General features: G+C 52.8%; 1 protein-coding gene across 7 annotated transcripts in view; it reads right to left on the bottom strand.

Moving 5' to 3' along the window:
• PlexA (plexin A) overlaps positions 1 to 16,776 on the bottom strand; it is a 680,989-nt gene that overhangs the window by 143,376 nt on the left and 520,837 nt on the right. For all 7 annotated transcript variants that reach the window (XM_070084031.1, XM_070084033.1, XM_070084036.1 and 4 more), the window contains exon 2: positions 6,760 to 7,998. In XM_070084031.1, coding sequence (XP_069940132.1) covers positions 6,760 to 7,977 — 1,218 coding nt within the window. In that variant the 5' untranslated portion in view covers positions 7,978 to 7,998. The remainder of the gene's footprint in view (positions 1 to 6,759; positions 7,999 to 16,776) is intronic.

The following is a 16,776-nucleotide window of genomic DNA, read 5'->3' as shown; positions in this document are numbered from 1 at the left end:
TGTAGCAGTAGGTGTGGAACAGTGTGTAGCAGTAGGAGTGTGTGGAACAGTGTGTAGCAGTAGGAGTGTGTGGAACAGTGTGTAGCAGTAGGAGTGTGTGGAACAGTGTGTAGCAGTAGGAGTGTGTGGAACAGTGTGTAGCAGTAGGAGTGTGTGGAACAGTGTGTAGCAGGAGTGTGTGGAACAGGGTGTAGCAGTAGGAGTGTGTGGAACAGTGTGTAGCAGTAGGAGTGTGTGGAACAGTAGGAGTGTGTGGAACAGTGTGTAGCAGTAGGAGTGTGTGGAACAGTGTGTAGCAGTAGGAGTGTGTGGAACAGGGTGTAGCAGTAGGAGTGTGTGGAACAGGGTGTAGCAGTAGGAGTGTGTGGAACAGGGTGTAGCAGTAGGAGTGTGTGGAACAGGGTGTAGCAGTAGGAGTGTGTGGAACAGGGTGTAGCAGTAGGAATGTGTGGAACAGGGTGTAGCAGTAGGAGTGTGTGGAACAGTGTGTAGCAGTAGGAGTGTGTGGAACAGTGTGTAGCAGGTGTGGAACAGTGTGTAGCAGTAGGTGTGGAACAGTGTGTAGCAGTAGGAGTGTGTGGAACAGTGTGTAGCAGTAGGTGTGGAACAGTGTGTAGCAGTAGGAGTGTGTGGAACAGTGTGTAGCAGTAGGTGTGGAACAGTGTGTAGCAGTAGGAGCGTGTGGAACAGTGTGTAGCAGTAGGAGTGTGTGGAACATTGTGTAGCAGTAGGAGCGTGTGGAACATTGTGTAGCAGTAGGAGTGTGTGGAACAGTGTGTAGCAGTAGGAGTGTGTGGAACAGTGTGTAGCAGTAGGAGTGTGTGGAACAGTGTGTAGCAGTAGGTGTGTGTGGAACAGTGTGTAGCAGTAGGTGTGGAACAGTGTGTAGCAGTAGGAGTGTGTGGAACAGTGTGTAGCAGTAGGAGTGTGTGGAACAGTGTGTAGCAGTAGGAGTGTGTGGAACAGGGTGTAGCAGTAGGAGTGTGTGGAACAGTGTGTAGCAGTACGTGTGTGTGGAACAGGGTGTAGCAGTAGGAGTGTGTGGAACAGGGTGTAGCAGTAGGAGTGTGTGGAACAGGGTGTAGCAGTAGGAGTGTGTGGAACAGGGTGTAGCAGTAGGAGTGTGTGGAACAGTGTGTAGCAGTAGGAGTGTGTGGAACAGTGTGTAGCAGGTGTGGAACAGTGTGTAGCAGTAGGTGTGGAACAGTGTGTAGCAGTAGGAGTGTGTGGAACAGTGTGTAGCAGTAGGAGTGTGTGGAACAGTGTGTAGCAGTAGGTGTGGAACAGTGTGTAGCAGTAGGAGTGTGTGGAACAGTGTGTAGCAGTAGGAGCGTGTGGAACAGTGTGTAGCAGTAGGAGTGTGTGGAACATTGTGTAGCAGTAGGAGCGTGTGGAACAGGGTGTAGCAGTAGGAGTGTGTGGAACATTGTGTAGCAGTAGGAGCGTGTGGAACAGTGTGTAGCAGTAGGAGTGTGTGGAACATTGTGTAGCAGTAGGAGTGTGTGGAACAGGGTGTAGCAGTAGGAGTGTGTGGAACAGTGTGTAGCAGTAGGAGTGTGTGGAACAGTGTGTAGCAGTAGGAGTGTGTGGAACAGGGTGTAGCAGCAGAGTGTGGAACAGGGTGTAGCAGGAGTGTGTGGAACAGGGTGTAGCAGTAGGAGTGTGTGGAACAGTGTGTAGCAGTAGGTGTGTGTGGAACAGTGTGTAGCAGTAGGAGTGTGTGGAACAGGGTGTAGCAGTAGGAGTGTGTGGAACAGGGTGTAGCAGTACGAGTGTGTGGAACTGTGTAGCAGGAGTGTGTGGAACAGTGTGTAGCAGTAGGAGTGTGTGGAACAGTGTGTAGCAGTAGGAGTGTGTGGAACAGTGTGTAGCAGTAGGAGTGTGTGGAACAGTGTGTAGCAGTAGGAGTGTGTGGAACAGGGTGTAGCAGTAGGAGTGTGTGGAACAGGGTGTAGCAGTAGGAGTGTGTGGAACAGGGTGTATCAGGAGGAGTGTGTGGAACAGTGTGTAGCAGTAGGAGTGTGTGGAACAGTGTGTAGCAGTAGGAGTGTGTGGAACAGTGTGTAGCAGTAGGTGTGTGTGGAACAGTGTGTAGCAGTAGGAGTGTGTGGAACAGTGTGTAGCAGTAGGAGTGTGTGGAACAGTGTGTAACAGTAGGAGTGTGTGGAACAGGGTGTAGCAGTAGGAGTGTGTGGAACAGGGTGTAGCAGTAGGAGTGTGTGGAACAGTGTGTAGCAGTAGGAGTGTGTGGAACAGTGTGTAGCAGTAGGAGTGTGTGGAACAGTGTGTAGCAGTAGGAGTGTGTGGAACAGGGTGTAGCAGTAGGAGTGTGTGGAACAGTGTGTAGCAGTAGGAGTGTGTGGAACAGTGTGTAGCAGTAGGAGTGTGTGGAACAGTGTGTAGCAGTAGGAGTGTGTGGAACAGGGTGTAGCAGTAGGAGTGTGTGGAACAGGGTGTAGCAGGAGGAGTGTGTGGAACAGGGTGTAGCAGTAGGAGTGTGTGGAACAGTGTGTAGCAGTAGGAGTGTGTGGAACAGTGTGTAGCAGTAGGTGTGGAACAGTGTGTAGCAGTAGGTGTGGAACAGTGTGTAGCAGTAGGTGTGGAACAGTGTGTAGCAGTAGGAGTGTGTGGAACAGTGTGTAGCAGTAGGAGTGTGTGGAACAGTGTGTAGCAGTAGGAGTGTGTGGAACAGTGTGTAGCAGTAGGAGTGTGTGGAACAGTGTGTAGCAGTAGGAGTGTGTGGAACAGGGTGTAGCAGTAGGAGTGTGTGGAACAGTGTGTAGCAGTAGGAGTGTGTGGAACAGTGTGTAGCAGTAGGAGTGTGTGGAACAGTGTGTAGCAGTAGGAGTGTGTGGAACAGTGTGTAGCAGTAGGAGTGTGTGGAACAGGGTGTAGCAGTAGGAGTGTGTGGAACAGGGTGTAGCAGTAGGAGTGTGTGGAACAGTGTGTAGCAGTAGGAGTGTGTGGAACAGTGTGTAGCAGTAGGTGTGGAACAGTGTGTAGCAGTAGGAGTGTGTGGAACAGGGTGTAGCAGTAGGAGTGTGTGGAACAGTGTGTAGCAGTAGGAGTGTGTGGAACAGGGCGTAGCAGTAGGAGTGTGTGGAACAGGGTGTAGCAGTAGGAGTGTGTGGAACCGTGTGTAGCAGTAGGAGTGTGTGGAACAGTGTGTAGCAGTAGGAGTGTGTGGAACAGTGTGTAGCAGTAGGAGTGTGTGGAACAGTGTGTAGCAGTAGGAGTGTGTGGAACAGTGTGTAGCAGTAGGAGTGTGTGGAACAGTGTGTAGCAGTAGGAGTGTGTGGAACAGTGTGTAGCAGTAGGAGTGTGTGGAACAGTGTGTAGCAGTAGGAGTGTGTGGAACAGTGTGTAGCAGTAGGAGTGTGTGGAACAGTGTGTAGCAGTAGGAGTGTGTGGAACAGGGTGTAGCAGTAGGAGTGTGTGGAACAGGGTGTAGCAGTAGGAGTGTGTGGAACAGGGTGTAGCAGTAGGAGTGTGTGGAACAGGGTGTAGCAGTAGGAGTGTGTGGAACAGGGTGTAGCAGTAGGAGTGTGTGGAACAGTGTGTAGCAGTAGGAGTGTGTGGAACAGGGTGTAGCAGTAGGTGTGGAACAGTGTGTAGCAGTAGGAGTGTGTGGAACAGGGTGTAGCAGTAGGAGTGTGTGGAACAGGGTGTAGCAGTAGGAGTGTGTGGAACAGGGTGTAGCAGTAGGAGTGTGTGGAACCGTGTGTAGCAGTAGGAGTGTGTGGAACAGTGTGTAGCAGTAGGAGTGTGTGGAACAGTGTGTAGCAGTAGGAGTGTGTGGAACAGTGTGTAGCAGTAGGAGTGTGTGGAACAGTGTGTAGCAGTAGGAGTGTGTGGAACAGTGTGTAGCAGTAGGAGTGTGTGGAACAGTGTGTAGCAGTAGGAGTGTGTGGAACAGTGTGTAGCAGTAGGAGTGTGTGGAACAGTGTGTAGCAGTAGGAGTGTGTGGAACAGGGTGTAGCAGTAGGAGTGTGTGGAACAGGGTGTAGCAGTAGGAGTGTGTGGAACAGGGTGTAGCAGTAGGAGTGTGTGGAACAGGGTGTAGCAGTATGAGTGTGTGGAACAGGGTGTAGCAGTAGGAGTGTGTGGAACAGTGTGCAGCAGTAGGAGTGTGTGGAACAGTGTGTAGCAGTAGGAGTGTGTGGAACAGTGTGTAGCAGTAGGAGTGTGTGGAACAGTGTGTAGCAGTAGGTGTGTGTGGAACAGTGTGTAGCAGTAGGAGTGTGTGGAACAGTGTGTAGCAGTAGGTGTGTGTGGAACAGTGTGTAGCAGTAGGAGTGTGTGGAACAGTGTGTAGCAGTAGGAGTGTGTGGAACAGTGTGTAGCAGTAGGAGTGTGTGGAACAGGGTGTAGCAGTAGGAGTGTGTGGAACAGTGTGCAGCAGTAGGAGTGTGTGGAACAGGGTGTAGCAGTAGAAGTGTGTGGAACAGGGTGTAGCAGTAGGAGTGTGTGGAACAGGGTGTAGCAGTAGGAGTGTGTGGAACAGTGTGTAGCAGTAGGAGTGTGTGGAACAGTGTGTAGCAGTAGGAGTGTGTGGAACAGTGTGTAGCAGTAGGAGTGTGTGGAACAGTGTGTAGCAGTAGGAGTGTGTGGAACAGTGTGTAGCAGTAGGAGTGTGTGGAACAGGGTGTAGCAGTAGGAGTGTGTGGAACAGGGTGTAGCAGTAGGAGTGTGTGGAACAGTGTGTAGCAGTAGGAGTGTGTGGAACAGTGTGTAGCAGTAGGAGTGTGTGGAACAGTGTGTAGCAGTAGGAGTGTGTGGAACAGGGTGTAGCAGTAGGAGTGTGTGGAACAGGGTGTAGCAGTAGGAGTGTGTGGAACAGTGTGTAGCAGTAGGAGTGTGTGGAACAGTGTGTAGCAGTAGGAGTGTGTGGAACAGTGTGTAGCAGTAGGAGTGTGTGGAACAGGGTGTAGCAGTAGGAGTGTGTGGAACAGTGTGTAGCAGTAGGAGTGTGTGGAACAGGGTGTAGCAGTAGGAGTGTGTGGAACAGGGTGTGGAACAACTAGGAGAGTGACAGCTAAGAGAGTGGGTAGCAGGTTGTCGGGGTGGGGGGTCACTATACCTTTATATATACCTTTGATTTACCAATGAAGAGTTTCGAAAGTTAATGTACTCTCTGAGCCCGGCCATGGGCCAGGCTCGTCTGGTGCTTGCCTGGTTAACCAGGCTGTTGCTGCTGGAGGCCTGCTGCCCCACACATTCATCACAGCCTGGTTGATCTGGCACCCGGTGAAGATGTCTAGTTTCCTCTTGAAGACTTCTACACTTGTCCCAGCCGTGTTTCTGATATCTTCTGGTAAGATGTTGAATAGTCTGGGACCCCGGATGTTGATACAGTGTTCCCTTATTGTCCCCACCGCACCCCTGCTCCTCACTGGGTTTATCTTACACTTCCTCCCATATCTCTTACTCCAGTATGTTGTTATGGCAGTGTGCAGATTTGGGACCAAGCCCTCGAGTATTTTTCAGGTATATATTACCATGTACCTCTCTCTCCTCCGCTCCAATGAATACATGTTTAAGACTTGCAGGCGTTCCCAGTAGTTTAGGCGCTTTACTGGCTCAATATGAGCCGTAAACGATCTCTATTTGTTCCAGCTCCGATATTTCTCCTGCTTTGAACGGAGCCGTCAGCACTGAGCAATATTCTAAGTGAGGGAGTGCTAACGATTTGAAGAGTGTCACCATCTGCATTATTTCCCTCGTTTTGAAAGTTCTCAATACCCCCCCCCCCGGGTCATCTTCCTGGCTGTCGTGAAGGGGGCTGGGACAGGACAACACCCTCCTAGGACACCGACGTAAAACCCCCCTTTCCATCTGGAGTTAACTTGGGGTCGCTTCCGGAGGACACCGCCCCCGTGACCTAGTCTCAGACTAGGCCTCCTTGAAGCTAGACAGGCTGATCAAGCTTTTAGTGCCCACAGGCGGTGGGCACTAAAAGCTTCTGGCGCAACGAATGCACCACAACCCGGTTCATTAGGAACTGTTTTGAGGAATCTGTCGAGCTCCCACTTGAAGACAGCTAAGTACTAGGGAGGGTTTGTTGGTAATCTCCCTTATGCATGAAGGGCGGGTGTTGAGTCGTGGTCCCTTAACACTGTCAAGTGTAGTCATCACTCTCTCCTGCTTTTTATTGGAGGTATCCTGCACCGTCTGCCAAGCCTCTTTTGTTCATAAGCAGTAATTTCAGTGAGCAGATTTGGTACCAATCCCTCCAGTATTTTCCAGTAGATTATGATGCATCGTTCTCTCCTACGTTTTAAGGAGTACAGTTCTAGGGACATCAAGCCCTTCCGGTGATTTTGATGCTTAGCCTAGCTTAATACAAACTGTGAAGATTCTTTGAACATTTTCCAGCCCAGCAATTTCACCTGCTTTGAAGGGGCCGTTAATACACAGCATTATTCTAGCCTAGAGAGAACGAGTGACCGGAAGAGTCATCATTAGTCTGACATTCCTGGTTCTGAAGGTTCTAGTTATTTAATTTATCAATTTTCTTGCAGTTGCGGTAAAAACATTGTTGTGCGTCCCGAGGGCGAGGAAAAAAACTCCCTAGGCTTAATCTAATATTATCGAGTCTAACCTACCTAATTTAACCTAACTAAACCAAACTTAAACTATTGTTGTTGTCCTGTTTGACACTTACGCTGTTATTTTTTATTTTGCCCAGGAGAGCTCAGTCACTTCCCCTACAGGGAAGAGTTTTAGACTAGATACAAATATCAAAGCAGACTGACTTACCGTCTCGATGCATTTGTGTGAAGGGGAGATGAAGTCTAGTCCTCTGTCACCTTTGCCTCTGAAACACTCCTGTATGTTGTTGATGAACATGCGCCGCACTGACTTCATGCTGTAGACGCACAGTGCGCTGGCTTGGGCAGGGCGCGGTGACCCTTCCCCCTCGCTGGGTTCTGATGGTGAGAACACCGCAAAGAGGACATCGTCGTTAGTCTGGATACCCAGCTGAGTGGCCAGATCTGTGCCCGGCTTGCCCACATAGGCCGCCTGGGCAAGGTTGTAACGCTTGCCCTGGGAGTCCTTACACTCGATGGGAATCTCCGTGTAGGAGTAGTAGGCGGAGTCGTTCTGACACACGCGCACCAGCTTGCTGATGTACGGCGTTCCGGCGTGTGTATCCTCCATCTGCCGCGTCAGGAAGTAACTGAATTTCTCGGAGCCGAAGCCATACACGTAGGAGATTGGGTAGCGCTCGCGGGCCAACGAGTTGACCAGCATCCGCGTACTTGTCGTCACGTCCGTCACCGCGATTTCGAAGAACTTGTCATCTTCGAGGGAGCGCGAGGCCACAGCCGGCACCTCGTCGCGGTACACTGACTTGCCGGTGTAGGTGACGCCGATATAGAGGACGTGAGTCACGGGTGGGTTCGGTGGGCCAGGGGCAATGAAGGCCACGGTGGAAGCCGTGGCGTTGTTGGCCACGATGGCCTCGCTCACATTGCGGGTGTGGGCCAGAATGTCCCGCAGGTCCCGCACCTGACACGACCCTTGCCGCACCGTGCCGCAAACGATGAGCCGCGAGCGGGTGTAGTCTATCACCAGCACTTTGTTTACGTTCTGCGTGGCCTTCATGGTACGGATGGTGTCACTGGTCTTGCAGTCGTTGGCTGAGCACTCGATGGAATCGTTGACGGGGCCGGTGACCACGTTCTGCAGCACCCGCAGGTTGGGATCCAGCTGGTAGAGGCGGTTCACGCCGCCTGCGTATACCGTCCCCGTGTTCTTGTCCACCGTTAGATGCGTGAACTGCTGCCACGGTTCGTCCTCGAACCTGTCGACTATAAACAGCGAGTCTCTGCCCTCGCCCCCGCCTGCTATCTCTGCCGCCAGCAGGAGCAGCAGCAGCAATAGCAGGGGCCCCCGCCACCGCACCCAGGGAGCTCCTCGCCCCAAGGAGCCACCGGGGGGCGCCGCCCCCGATACCGCTCTCACTAAGCTCATACTCCGCGCGTCATCCCACACCTGCAACAACAGAAACACAATGTTAGTGATAAAAATACGTTCTTATTACAGTTAATACTCTGATACTGCCAGTGGCTCTTTCCTGCTACCCTCAGGGCACTCCCAGGGGGAGGGGCACCTCCTCCAAGAGTGCCACCAGGTGTCGCCCGGCCACTAACCTACAATCAATATTGGCCAAGTCGAGCACAGCCAGGTTAGAAGGGGAAGAGCCCACGCCCACACCCTAACACCGCCCACACCCTAACACCACCTAGGCAAAGACCTTGACACAACCCACATCCAAACCTTGACGAGGTCCACACCCACACCTTGACACCACTCACTACCTGACGAGATCCACACCCACACCTTGATACCATCCACGCACAGCAACCTCAAGGTCCATGGGTGCAGGCAGGTCTAGCAAGCTATGTATGCTATTGAATCTTAAGGAACTTGAGTGTGTTGTGACGACAACGTTATTCAACATTCTGTAAAATAACCCCTTACCTAAATCCCGCCATCCCCCCAAACTCTTTGTAAACTAGGATTTTAGGCGTATATTTCATTAGTATAGCAAAATTATATTCATGAGATGTGTTCAGAGATGGTTGCACACAGCAGCCTAGGCTGCCACAGTATGTACACACAGCAGCCTAGGCTGCCACAGTATGTACACACAGCAGCCTAGGCTGCCACAGTATGTACACACAGCAGCCTAGGCTGCCACAGTATGTACACACAGCAGCCTAGGCTGCCACAGTATGTACACACAGCAGCCTAGGCTGCCACAGTATGTACACACAGCAGCCTAGGCTGCCACAGTATGTACACACAGCAGCCTAGGCTGCCACAGTATGTACACACAGCAGCCTAGGCTGCCACAGTATGTACACACAGTATCCAGGCTGCCACAGTGTACATACAGCAGCATAGGCTGCCACAGTATGTACACACAGCAGCCTAGGCTGCCACAGTATGTACACACAGTATCCAGGCTGCCACAGTGTACACACAGCAGCCTAGGCTGCCACAGTATGTACACACAGCAGCCTAGGCTGCCACAGTATGTACACACAGCAGCCTAGGCTGCCACAGTATGTACACACAGTATCCAGGCTGCCACAGTGTACACACAGCAGCCTAGGCTGCCACAGTATGTACACACAGCAGCCTAGGCTGCCACAGTATGTACACACAGCAGCCTAGGCTGCCACAGTATGTACACACAGCAGCCTAGGCTGCCACAGTATGTACACACAGCAGCCTAGGCTGCCACAGTATGTACACACAGCAGCCTAGGCTGCCACAGTATGTACACACAGTATCCAGGCTGCCACAGTGTACACACAGCAGCCTAGGCTGCCACAGTATGTACACACAGTATCCAGGCTGCCACAGTGTACACACAGCAGCCTAGGCTGCCACAGTATGTACACACAGCAGCCTAGGCTGCCACAGTATGTACACACAGCAGCCTAGGCTGCCACAGTATGTACACACAGTATCCAGGCTGCCACAGTGTACACACAGCAGCCTAGGCTGCCACAGTATGTACACACAGCAGCCTAGGCTGCCACAGTATGTACACACAGCAGCCTAGGCTGCCACAGTATGTACACACAGTATCCAGGCTGCCACAGTGTACACACAGCAGCCTAGGCTGCCACAGTATGTACACACAGCAGCCTAGGCTGCCACAGTATGCACACACAGCAGCCTAGGCTGCCACAGTATGTACACACAGTATCCAGGCTGCCACAGTGTACACACAGCAGCCTAGGCTGCCACAGTATGTACACACAGCAGCCTAGGCTGCCACAGTATGTACACACAGCAGCCTAGGCTGCCACAGTATGTACACACAGCAGCCTAGGCTGCCACAGTATGTACACACAGCAGCCTAGGCTGCCACAGTATGTACACACAGCAGCCTAGGCTGCCACAGTATGTACACACAGCAGCCTAGGCTGCCACAGTATATACATACAGCAGCTTAAGCTGCCACAGTATGTACACACAGCAGCCTACGCTGCCACAGTATGTACACACAGAAGCCTAGGCTGCCACAGTATGCACACACAGAAGCCTAGGCTGCCACAGTATGTACACACAGTATCCAGGCTGCCACAGTGTACACACAGCAGCCTAGGCTGCCACAGTATGTACACACAGCAGCCTAGGCTGCCACAGTATGTACACACAGCAGCCTAGGCTGCCACAGTATGTACACACAGCAGCCTAAGCTGCCACAGTATGTACACACAGCAGCCTAAGCTGCCACAGTATGTACACACAGCAGCCTACGCTGCCACAGTATGTACACACAGCAGCCTAGGCTGCCACAGTATGTACACACAGCAGCCTAGGCTGCCACAGTATGTACACACAGCAGCCTAGGCTGCCACAGTATGCACACAAAGCAGCCTAGGCTGCCACAGTATGTACACACAGCAGCCTAGGCTGCCACATTATGTACACACAGCAACCTAGGCTGCCAGTGTGTGGGTGCGCGCACACAACACACTAGGCTGCCACAGTGTGCATACGCACAGCAGCCTAGGCTGCCACAGTGAACACACACACACCAGCCAGGGTGCCACAGTGTACACACACACACACACACACACACACACACACACACACACACACACACACACACACACACACACACACACACACACTCGCAAATACAACAGGCCTAGTGTCTAATCGACATGTGCCTAGGACAAAATGGTAACACACACACACACACACACACACACAGTAGCCAGGCTGCCACAGTGTACACACACACAGTAGCCAGGCTGCCATAGTGTACACACACACACACAGTAGCCAGGCTGCCAGTGTACACACACACAGTATCCAGGCTGCCACAGTGTACACACACACAGTATCCAGGCTGCCACAGTGTACACACACACAGTAGCCAGGCTGCCACAGTGTACACACACAGTAGCCAGGCTGCCACAGTGTACACACACAGTAGCCAGGCTGCCACAGTGTACACACACAGTAGCCAGGCCGCCTCAGTGTACACACACAGTAGCCAGGCCGCCTCAGTGTACACACACACAGTATCCAGGCTGCCACAGTGTACACACAGTATCCAGGCTGCCACAGTGTACACACACACACACAGTATCCAGGCTGCCAAAGTGTGTACACAGTAGCCAGGCTGCCACAGTGTGTACACAGTAGCCAGGCTGCCACAGTGTGTACACAGTAGCCAGGCTGCCACAGTGTACACACACACAGCAGCCAGGCTGCCACAGTGTACACACACACAGCAGCCAGGCTGCCACAGTGTACACAGTAGCCAGGCTGCCACAGTGTACACACACACAGTAGCCAGGCTAACACAGTGTACACACACACAGTAGCCAGGCTGCCACAGTGTACACACACACAGCAGCCAGGCTGCCACAGTGTACACACACACAGCAGCCAGGCTGCCACAGTGTACACAGTAGCCAGGCTGCCACAGTTTACAAACACACAGTAGCCAGGCTGCCACAGTTTACAAACACACAGTAGCCAGGCTGCCACAGTGTACACACAGTAGCCAGGCTGCCACAGTGTACACACAGTAGCCAGGCTGCCACAGTGTACACACAGTAGCCAGGCTGCCACAGTGTACACACAGTAGCCAGGCTGCCACAGTGTACACACAGTAGCCAGGCTGCCACAGTGTACACACAGTAGCCAGGCTGCCACAGTGTACACACAGTAGCCAAGCTGCCGCAGTGTACACACAGTAGCCAGGCTGCCACAGTGTACACACAGTAGCCAGGCTGCCACAGTGTACACACAGTAGCCAGGCTGCCACAGTGTACACACAGTAGCCAGGCTGCCAGTGCACACACACACAGTAGCCAGGCTGCCGCAGTGTACACACAGTAGCCAGGCTGCCACAGTGTACACACAGTAGCCAGGCTGCCACAGTGTACACACAGTAGCCAAGCTGCCACAGTGTACACACAGTAGCCAGGCTGCCACAGTGTACACAGTAGCCAGGCTGCCACAGTGTACACACAGTAGCCAGGCTGCCACAGTGTACACACAGTAGCCAGGCTGCCACAGTGTACACACAGTAGCCAGGCTGCCACAGTGTACACACAGTAGCCAGGCTGCCACAGTGTACACACAGTAGCCAGGCTGCCACAGTGTACACACAGTAGCCAGGCTGCCACAGTGTACACACAGTAGCCAGGCTGCCACAGTGTACACACAGTAGCCAGGCTGCCACAGTGTACACACAGTAGCCAGGCTGCCACAGTGTACACACAGTAGCCAGGCTGCCACAGTGTAGCCAGGCTGCCACAGTGTACACACAGTAGCCAGGCTGCCACAGTGTACACACAGTAGCCAGGCTGCCACAGTGTACACACAGTAGCCAGGCTGCCACAGTGTACACACAGTAGCCAGGCTGCCACAGTGTACACACAGTAGCCAGGCTGCCACAGTGTACACACAGTAGCCAGGCTGCCACAGTGTACACACAGTAGCCAGGCTGCCACAGTGTACACACAGTAGCCAGGCTGCCACAGTGTACACACAGTAGCCAGGCTGCCACAGTGTACACACAGTAGCCAGGCTGCCACAGTGTACACACAGTAGCCAGGCTGCCACAGTGTACACACAGTAGCCAGGCTGCCACAGTGTACACACAGTAGCCAGGCTGCCACAGTGTATGAGAGCAGTTTACATATTTCAAGAACCACCTTAATTTCGTTTGCGAGTAGAGCAAACTTTTATGTTTGCCGTGGCAGTGTTATTCTGCTGACAGTAAGGAAGGCTGCACGGTGCTCTGGTTAGCGCAAACCAACCTAATTAACAAACCACGGAACGGGCGGGGATTGAAATCGTGGAAAGTCCTAGAACTAAGAAGCATTTAAGGTTTATGTCAGGTTAATTAAAAGGCTTGTTAGCAGGCCTTTATCTCTGATATACTTTTGATGAGTTTCCCGAGTTTTTCCTGCTCCCAGAACCCGGCCTTGGGCCAGGCCCAACTGGTGCCTCCCTAGTCAACCTGGCTGTTGCTGCTGGTGGTCCGCTGGCCTACACTGCCTAGTTGATTGGACTGTAGCTACCCCAATTATGTGAACTATCTGAGAGCTGCACACTGTGTGAATATTTTGTGTCCCAAGACATACATGACACGAGCGAGCGGCTGCATGTTCCATAAGGGTTTATTGCTCAAAGGGAATGTAATAACCTCAGGGAGAACGAACCATTGTCTAAATTATTTTTTCATGATTAGTTTCTCTTCTCTGACTACATACAGGTGAGTACAAATAGGAATCACGTCTGTCTCGCACTCAGTAGACGGTGGATCAAGCCTACATCCACCACGTCTGGAGCTGAATGACCCACATGGGTTTAGTGCTTAGGATTTATTTATCTAAATCTTATAATTTTAAACTTCAATAAATATTAATGTCCCCCTTCACCCTGGTGGACCACACGGTGTTTCAGGTGTGACACTCACCCTGGTGGACCACACGGTGTTTCCGGTGTGACACTCACCCTGGTGGACCACACGGTGTTTCCGGTGTGACACTCACCCTGGTGGACCACACGGTGTTTCAGGTGTGACACTCACCCTGGTGGACCACACGGTGTTTCAGGTGTGACACTCACCCTGGTGGACCACACGGTGTTTCCGGTGTGACTCACCCTGGTGGACCACACGGTGTTTCCGGTGTGACACTCACCCTGGTGGACCACACGGTGTTTCCTGTGTGACACTCACCCTGGTGGACCACACGGTGTTTCCGGTGTGACACTCACCCTGGTGGACCACACGGTGTTTCCGGTGTGACACTCACCCTGGTGGACCACACGGTGTTTCCGGTGTGACACTCACCCTGGTGGACCACACGGTGTTTCCGGTGTGACACTCACCCTGGTGGACCACACGGTGTTTCCGGTGTGACACCCTGGTGGACCACACGGTGTTTCCGGTGTGACACTCACCCTGGTGGACCACACGGTGTTTCCGGTGTGACACTCACCCTGGTGGACCACACGGTGTTTCCGGTGTGACACTCACCCTGGTGGACCACACGGTGTTTCCGGTGTGACACTCACCCTGGTGGACCACACGGTGTTTCCGGTGTGACACTCACCCTGGTGGACCACACGGTGTTTCCGGTGTGACACTCACCCTGGTGGACCACACGGTGTTTCCGGTGTGACACTCACCCTGGTGGACCACACGGTGTTTCCGGTGTGACACTCACCCTGGTGGACCACACGGTGTTTCCGGTGTGACACTCACCCTGGTGGACCACACGGTGTTTCCGGTGTGACACCCTGGTGGACCACACGGTGTTTCCGGTGTGACACTCACCCTGGTGGACCACACGGTGTTTCCGGTGTGACACTCACCCTGGTGGACCACACGGTGTTTCCGGTGTGACACTCACCCTGGTGGACCACACGGTGTTTCCGGTGTGACACTCACCCTGGTGGACCACACGGTGTTTCCGGTGTGACACTCACCCTGGTGGACCACACGGTGTTTCCGGTGTGACACTCACCCTGGTGGACCACACGGTGTTTCCGGTGTGACACTCACCCTGGTGGACCACACGGTGTTTCCGGTGTGACACTCACCCTGGTGGACCACACGGTGTTTCCGGTGTGACACTCACCCTGGTGGACCACACGGTGTTTCCGGTGTGACACTCACCCTGGTGGACCACACGGTGTTTCCGGTGTGACACTCACCCTGGTGGACCACACGGTGTTTCCGGTGTGACACTCACCCTGGTGGACCACACGGTGTTTCCGGTGTGACACTCACCCTGGTGGACCACACGGTGTTTCCGGTGTGACACTCACCCTGGTGGACCACACGGTGTTTCCGGTGTGACACTCACCCTGGTGGACCACACGGTGTTTCCGGTGTGACACTCACCCTGGTGGACCACACGGTGTTTCCGGTGTGACACTCACCCTGGTGGACCACACGGTGTTTCCGGTGTGACACTCACCCTGGTGGACCACACGGTGTTTCAGGTGTGATACCCTGGTGGACCACACGGTGTTTCAGGTGTGACACCCTGGTGGACCACACGGTGTTTCAGGTGTGACACTCACCCTGGTGGACCACACAGTGTTTCAGGTGTGACACTCACCCTGGTGGACCACATGGTGTTTCAGGTGTGACACTCACCCTGGTGGACGACATGGTGTTTCCGGTGTGACACTCACCCTGGTGGACCACACGGTGTTTCCTGTGTGACACTCACCCTGGTGGACCACACGATGTTTCCTGTGTGACACTCACCCTGGTGGACCACACGATGTTTCCTGTGTGACACTCACCCTGGTGGACCACACGATGTTTCCTGTGTGACACTCACCCTGGTGGACCACACGGTGTTTCCTGTGTGACACTCACCCTGGTGGACCACACGGTGTTTCCTGTGTGACACTCACCCTGGTGGACCACACGGTGTTTCCGGTGTGACACTCACCCTGGTGGACCACACGGTGTTTCAGGTGTGATACCCTGGTGGACCACACGGTGTTTCAGGTGTGACACCCTGGTGGACCACACGGTGTTTCAGGTGTGACACTCACCCTGGTGGACCACACGATGTTTCCTGTGTGACACTCACCCTGGTGGACCACACGGTGTTTCCGGTGTGACACTCACCCTGGTGGACCACACGGTGTTTCCTGTGTGACACTCACCCTGGTGGACCACACGGTGTTTCCTGTGTGACACTCACCCTGGTGGACCACACGGTGTTTCAGGTGTGACACTCACCCTGGTGGACCACACGGTGTTTCACGGGTGACACTCTCCATACTAAGCATTAATTCCTCGCAAGTGCCTCATCCCCCACCCCCTTCCCTGATTACCTCTGGCACTCGAAACTTCTGATTGACTCTGAATAACTCCCTGATTGCCCAAGGAGCTTGAAACTCCCCTGATATTCATAACTCCTGATTGAGCTTGACGCTCTAAACTCTTCTCTGGCCCTAACAATGAAAACTCTCCCCTGATTGGCCCTGACAATGAAAACTCTCCCCTGATTGGCCCTGACAATGAAAACTCTCCCCTGATTGGTCATAACGCTCATTACCTATATTATTGACTGTGAAGCCTGATAATTACAGACTGACATGTTCAAAACTCTCTCCACTAAGTGGTAAATCAACCAGGCTATTTGTGCTAGCGGCCTGTAGGTCCACACAGCCATCACAACCTGGTTGATCACGCCCCCACGTGGCGACCACTCTGGCTCTGATACCTACCCCGAATGTTTTATGTATCAGTCAAGTGTTTCATATACCACCCAGCTGTTTTATTCCTACCAATACAGAACTGAACTTTCGTGACCAACACTATAGCATTACTAGTATAGATAACTAAACCTCCATATCATACAAACAAAAGAGCAACAGTAAAGGTAACTAAACCTCCGTGTCCAACACTAGCATGACACAAAAGAGGCGGAGAATACGACACGAGCCTCTGTCTCCCGCCAAGTGAAGGATCACTGGGGAAAAAATACGAAATTAATACAGATTCCCACCGATACAATAATTTTCCGAAGTAATATCCTGCGTCAATCAGGCGGGATCAAAGGCAGCGCGGCGCAGCGAAGCAAGGAAGGGATATCGAGGCATGGAAGAGATATTGAAGCAAGGGATATCGATACATGGAAGAGATACCAAGGCATGAAAGGGATACCGAAGCATGGAGATATCGAAGTGAGGAATGTATATCGAAGCAAGGAAACATATTGAAGCGTGGAAGGGATATCGGAACGTTCC

The sequence above is a fragment of the Cherax quadricarinatus genome, chromosome 11 (assembly GCF_038502225.1).
Source record: "Cherax quadricarinatus isolate ZL_2023a chromosome 11, ASM3850222v1, whole genome shotgun sequence".
Taxonomy (NCBI): domain Eukaryota; kingdom Metazoa; phylum Arthropoda; class Malacostraca; order Decapoda; family Parastacidae; genus Cherax; species Cherax quadricarinatus.
This window is presented reverse-complemented; position numbering and strand designations above follow the sequence as displayed.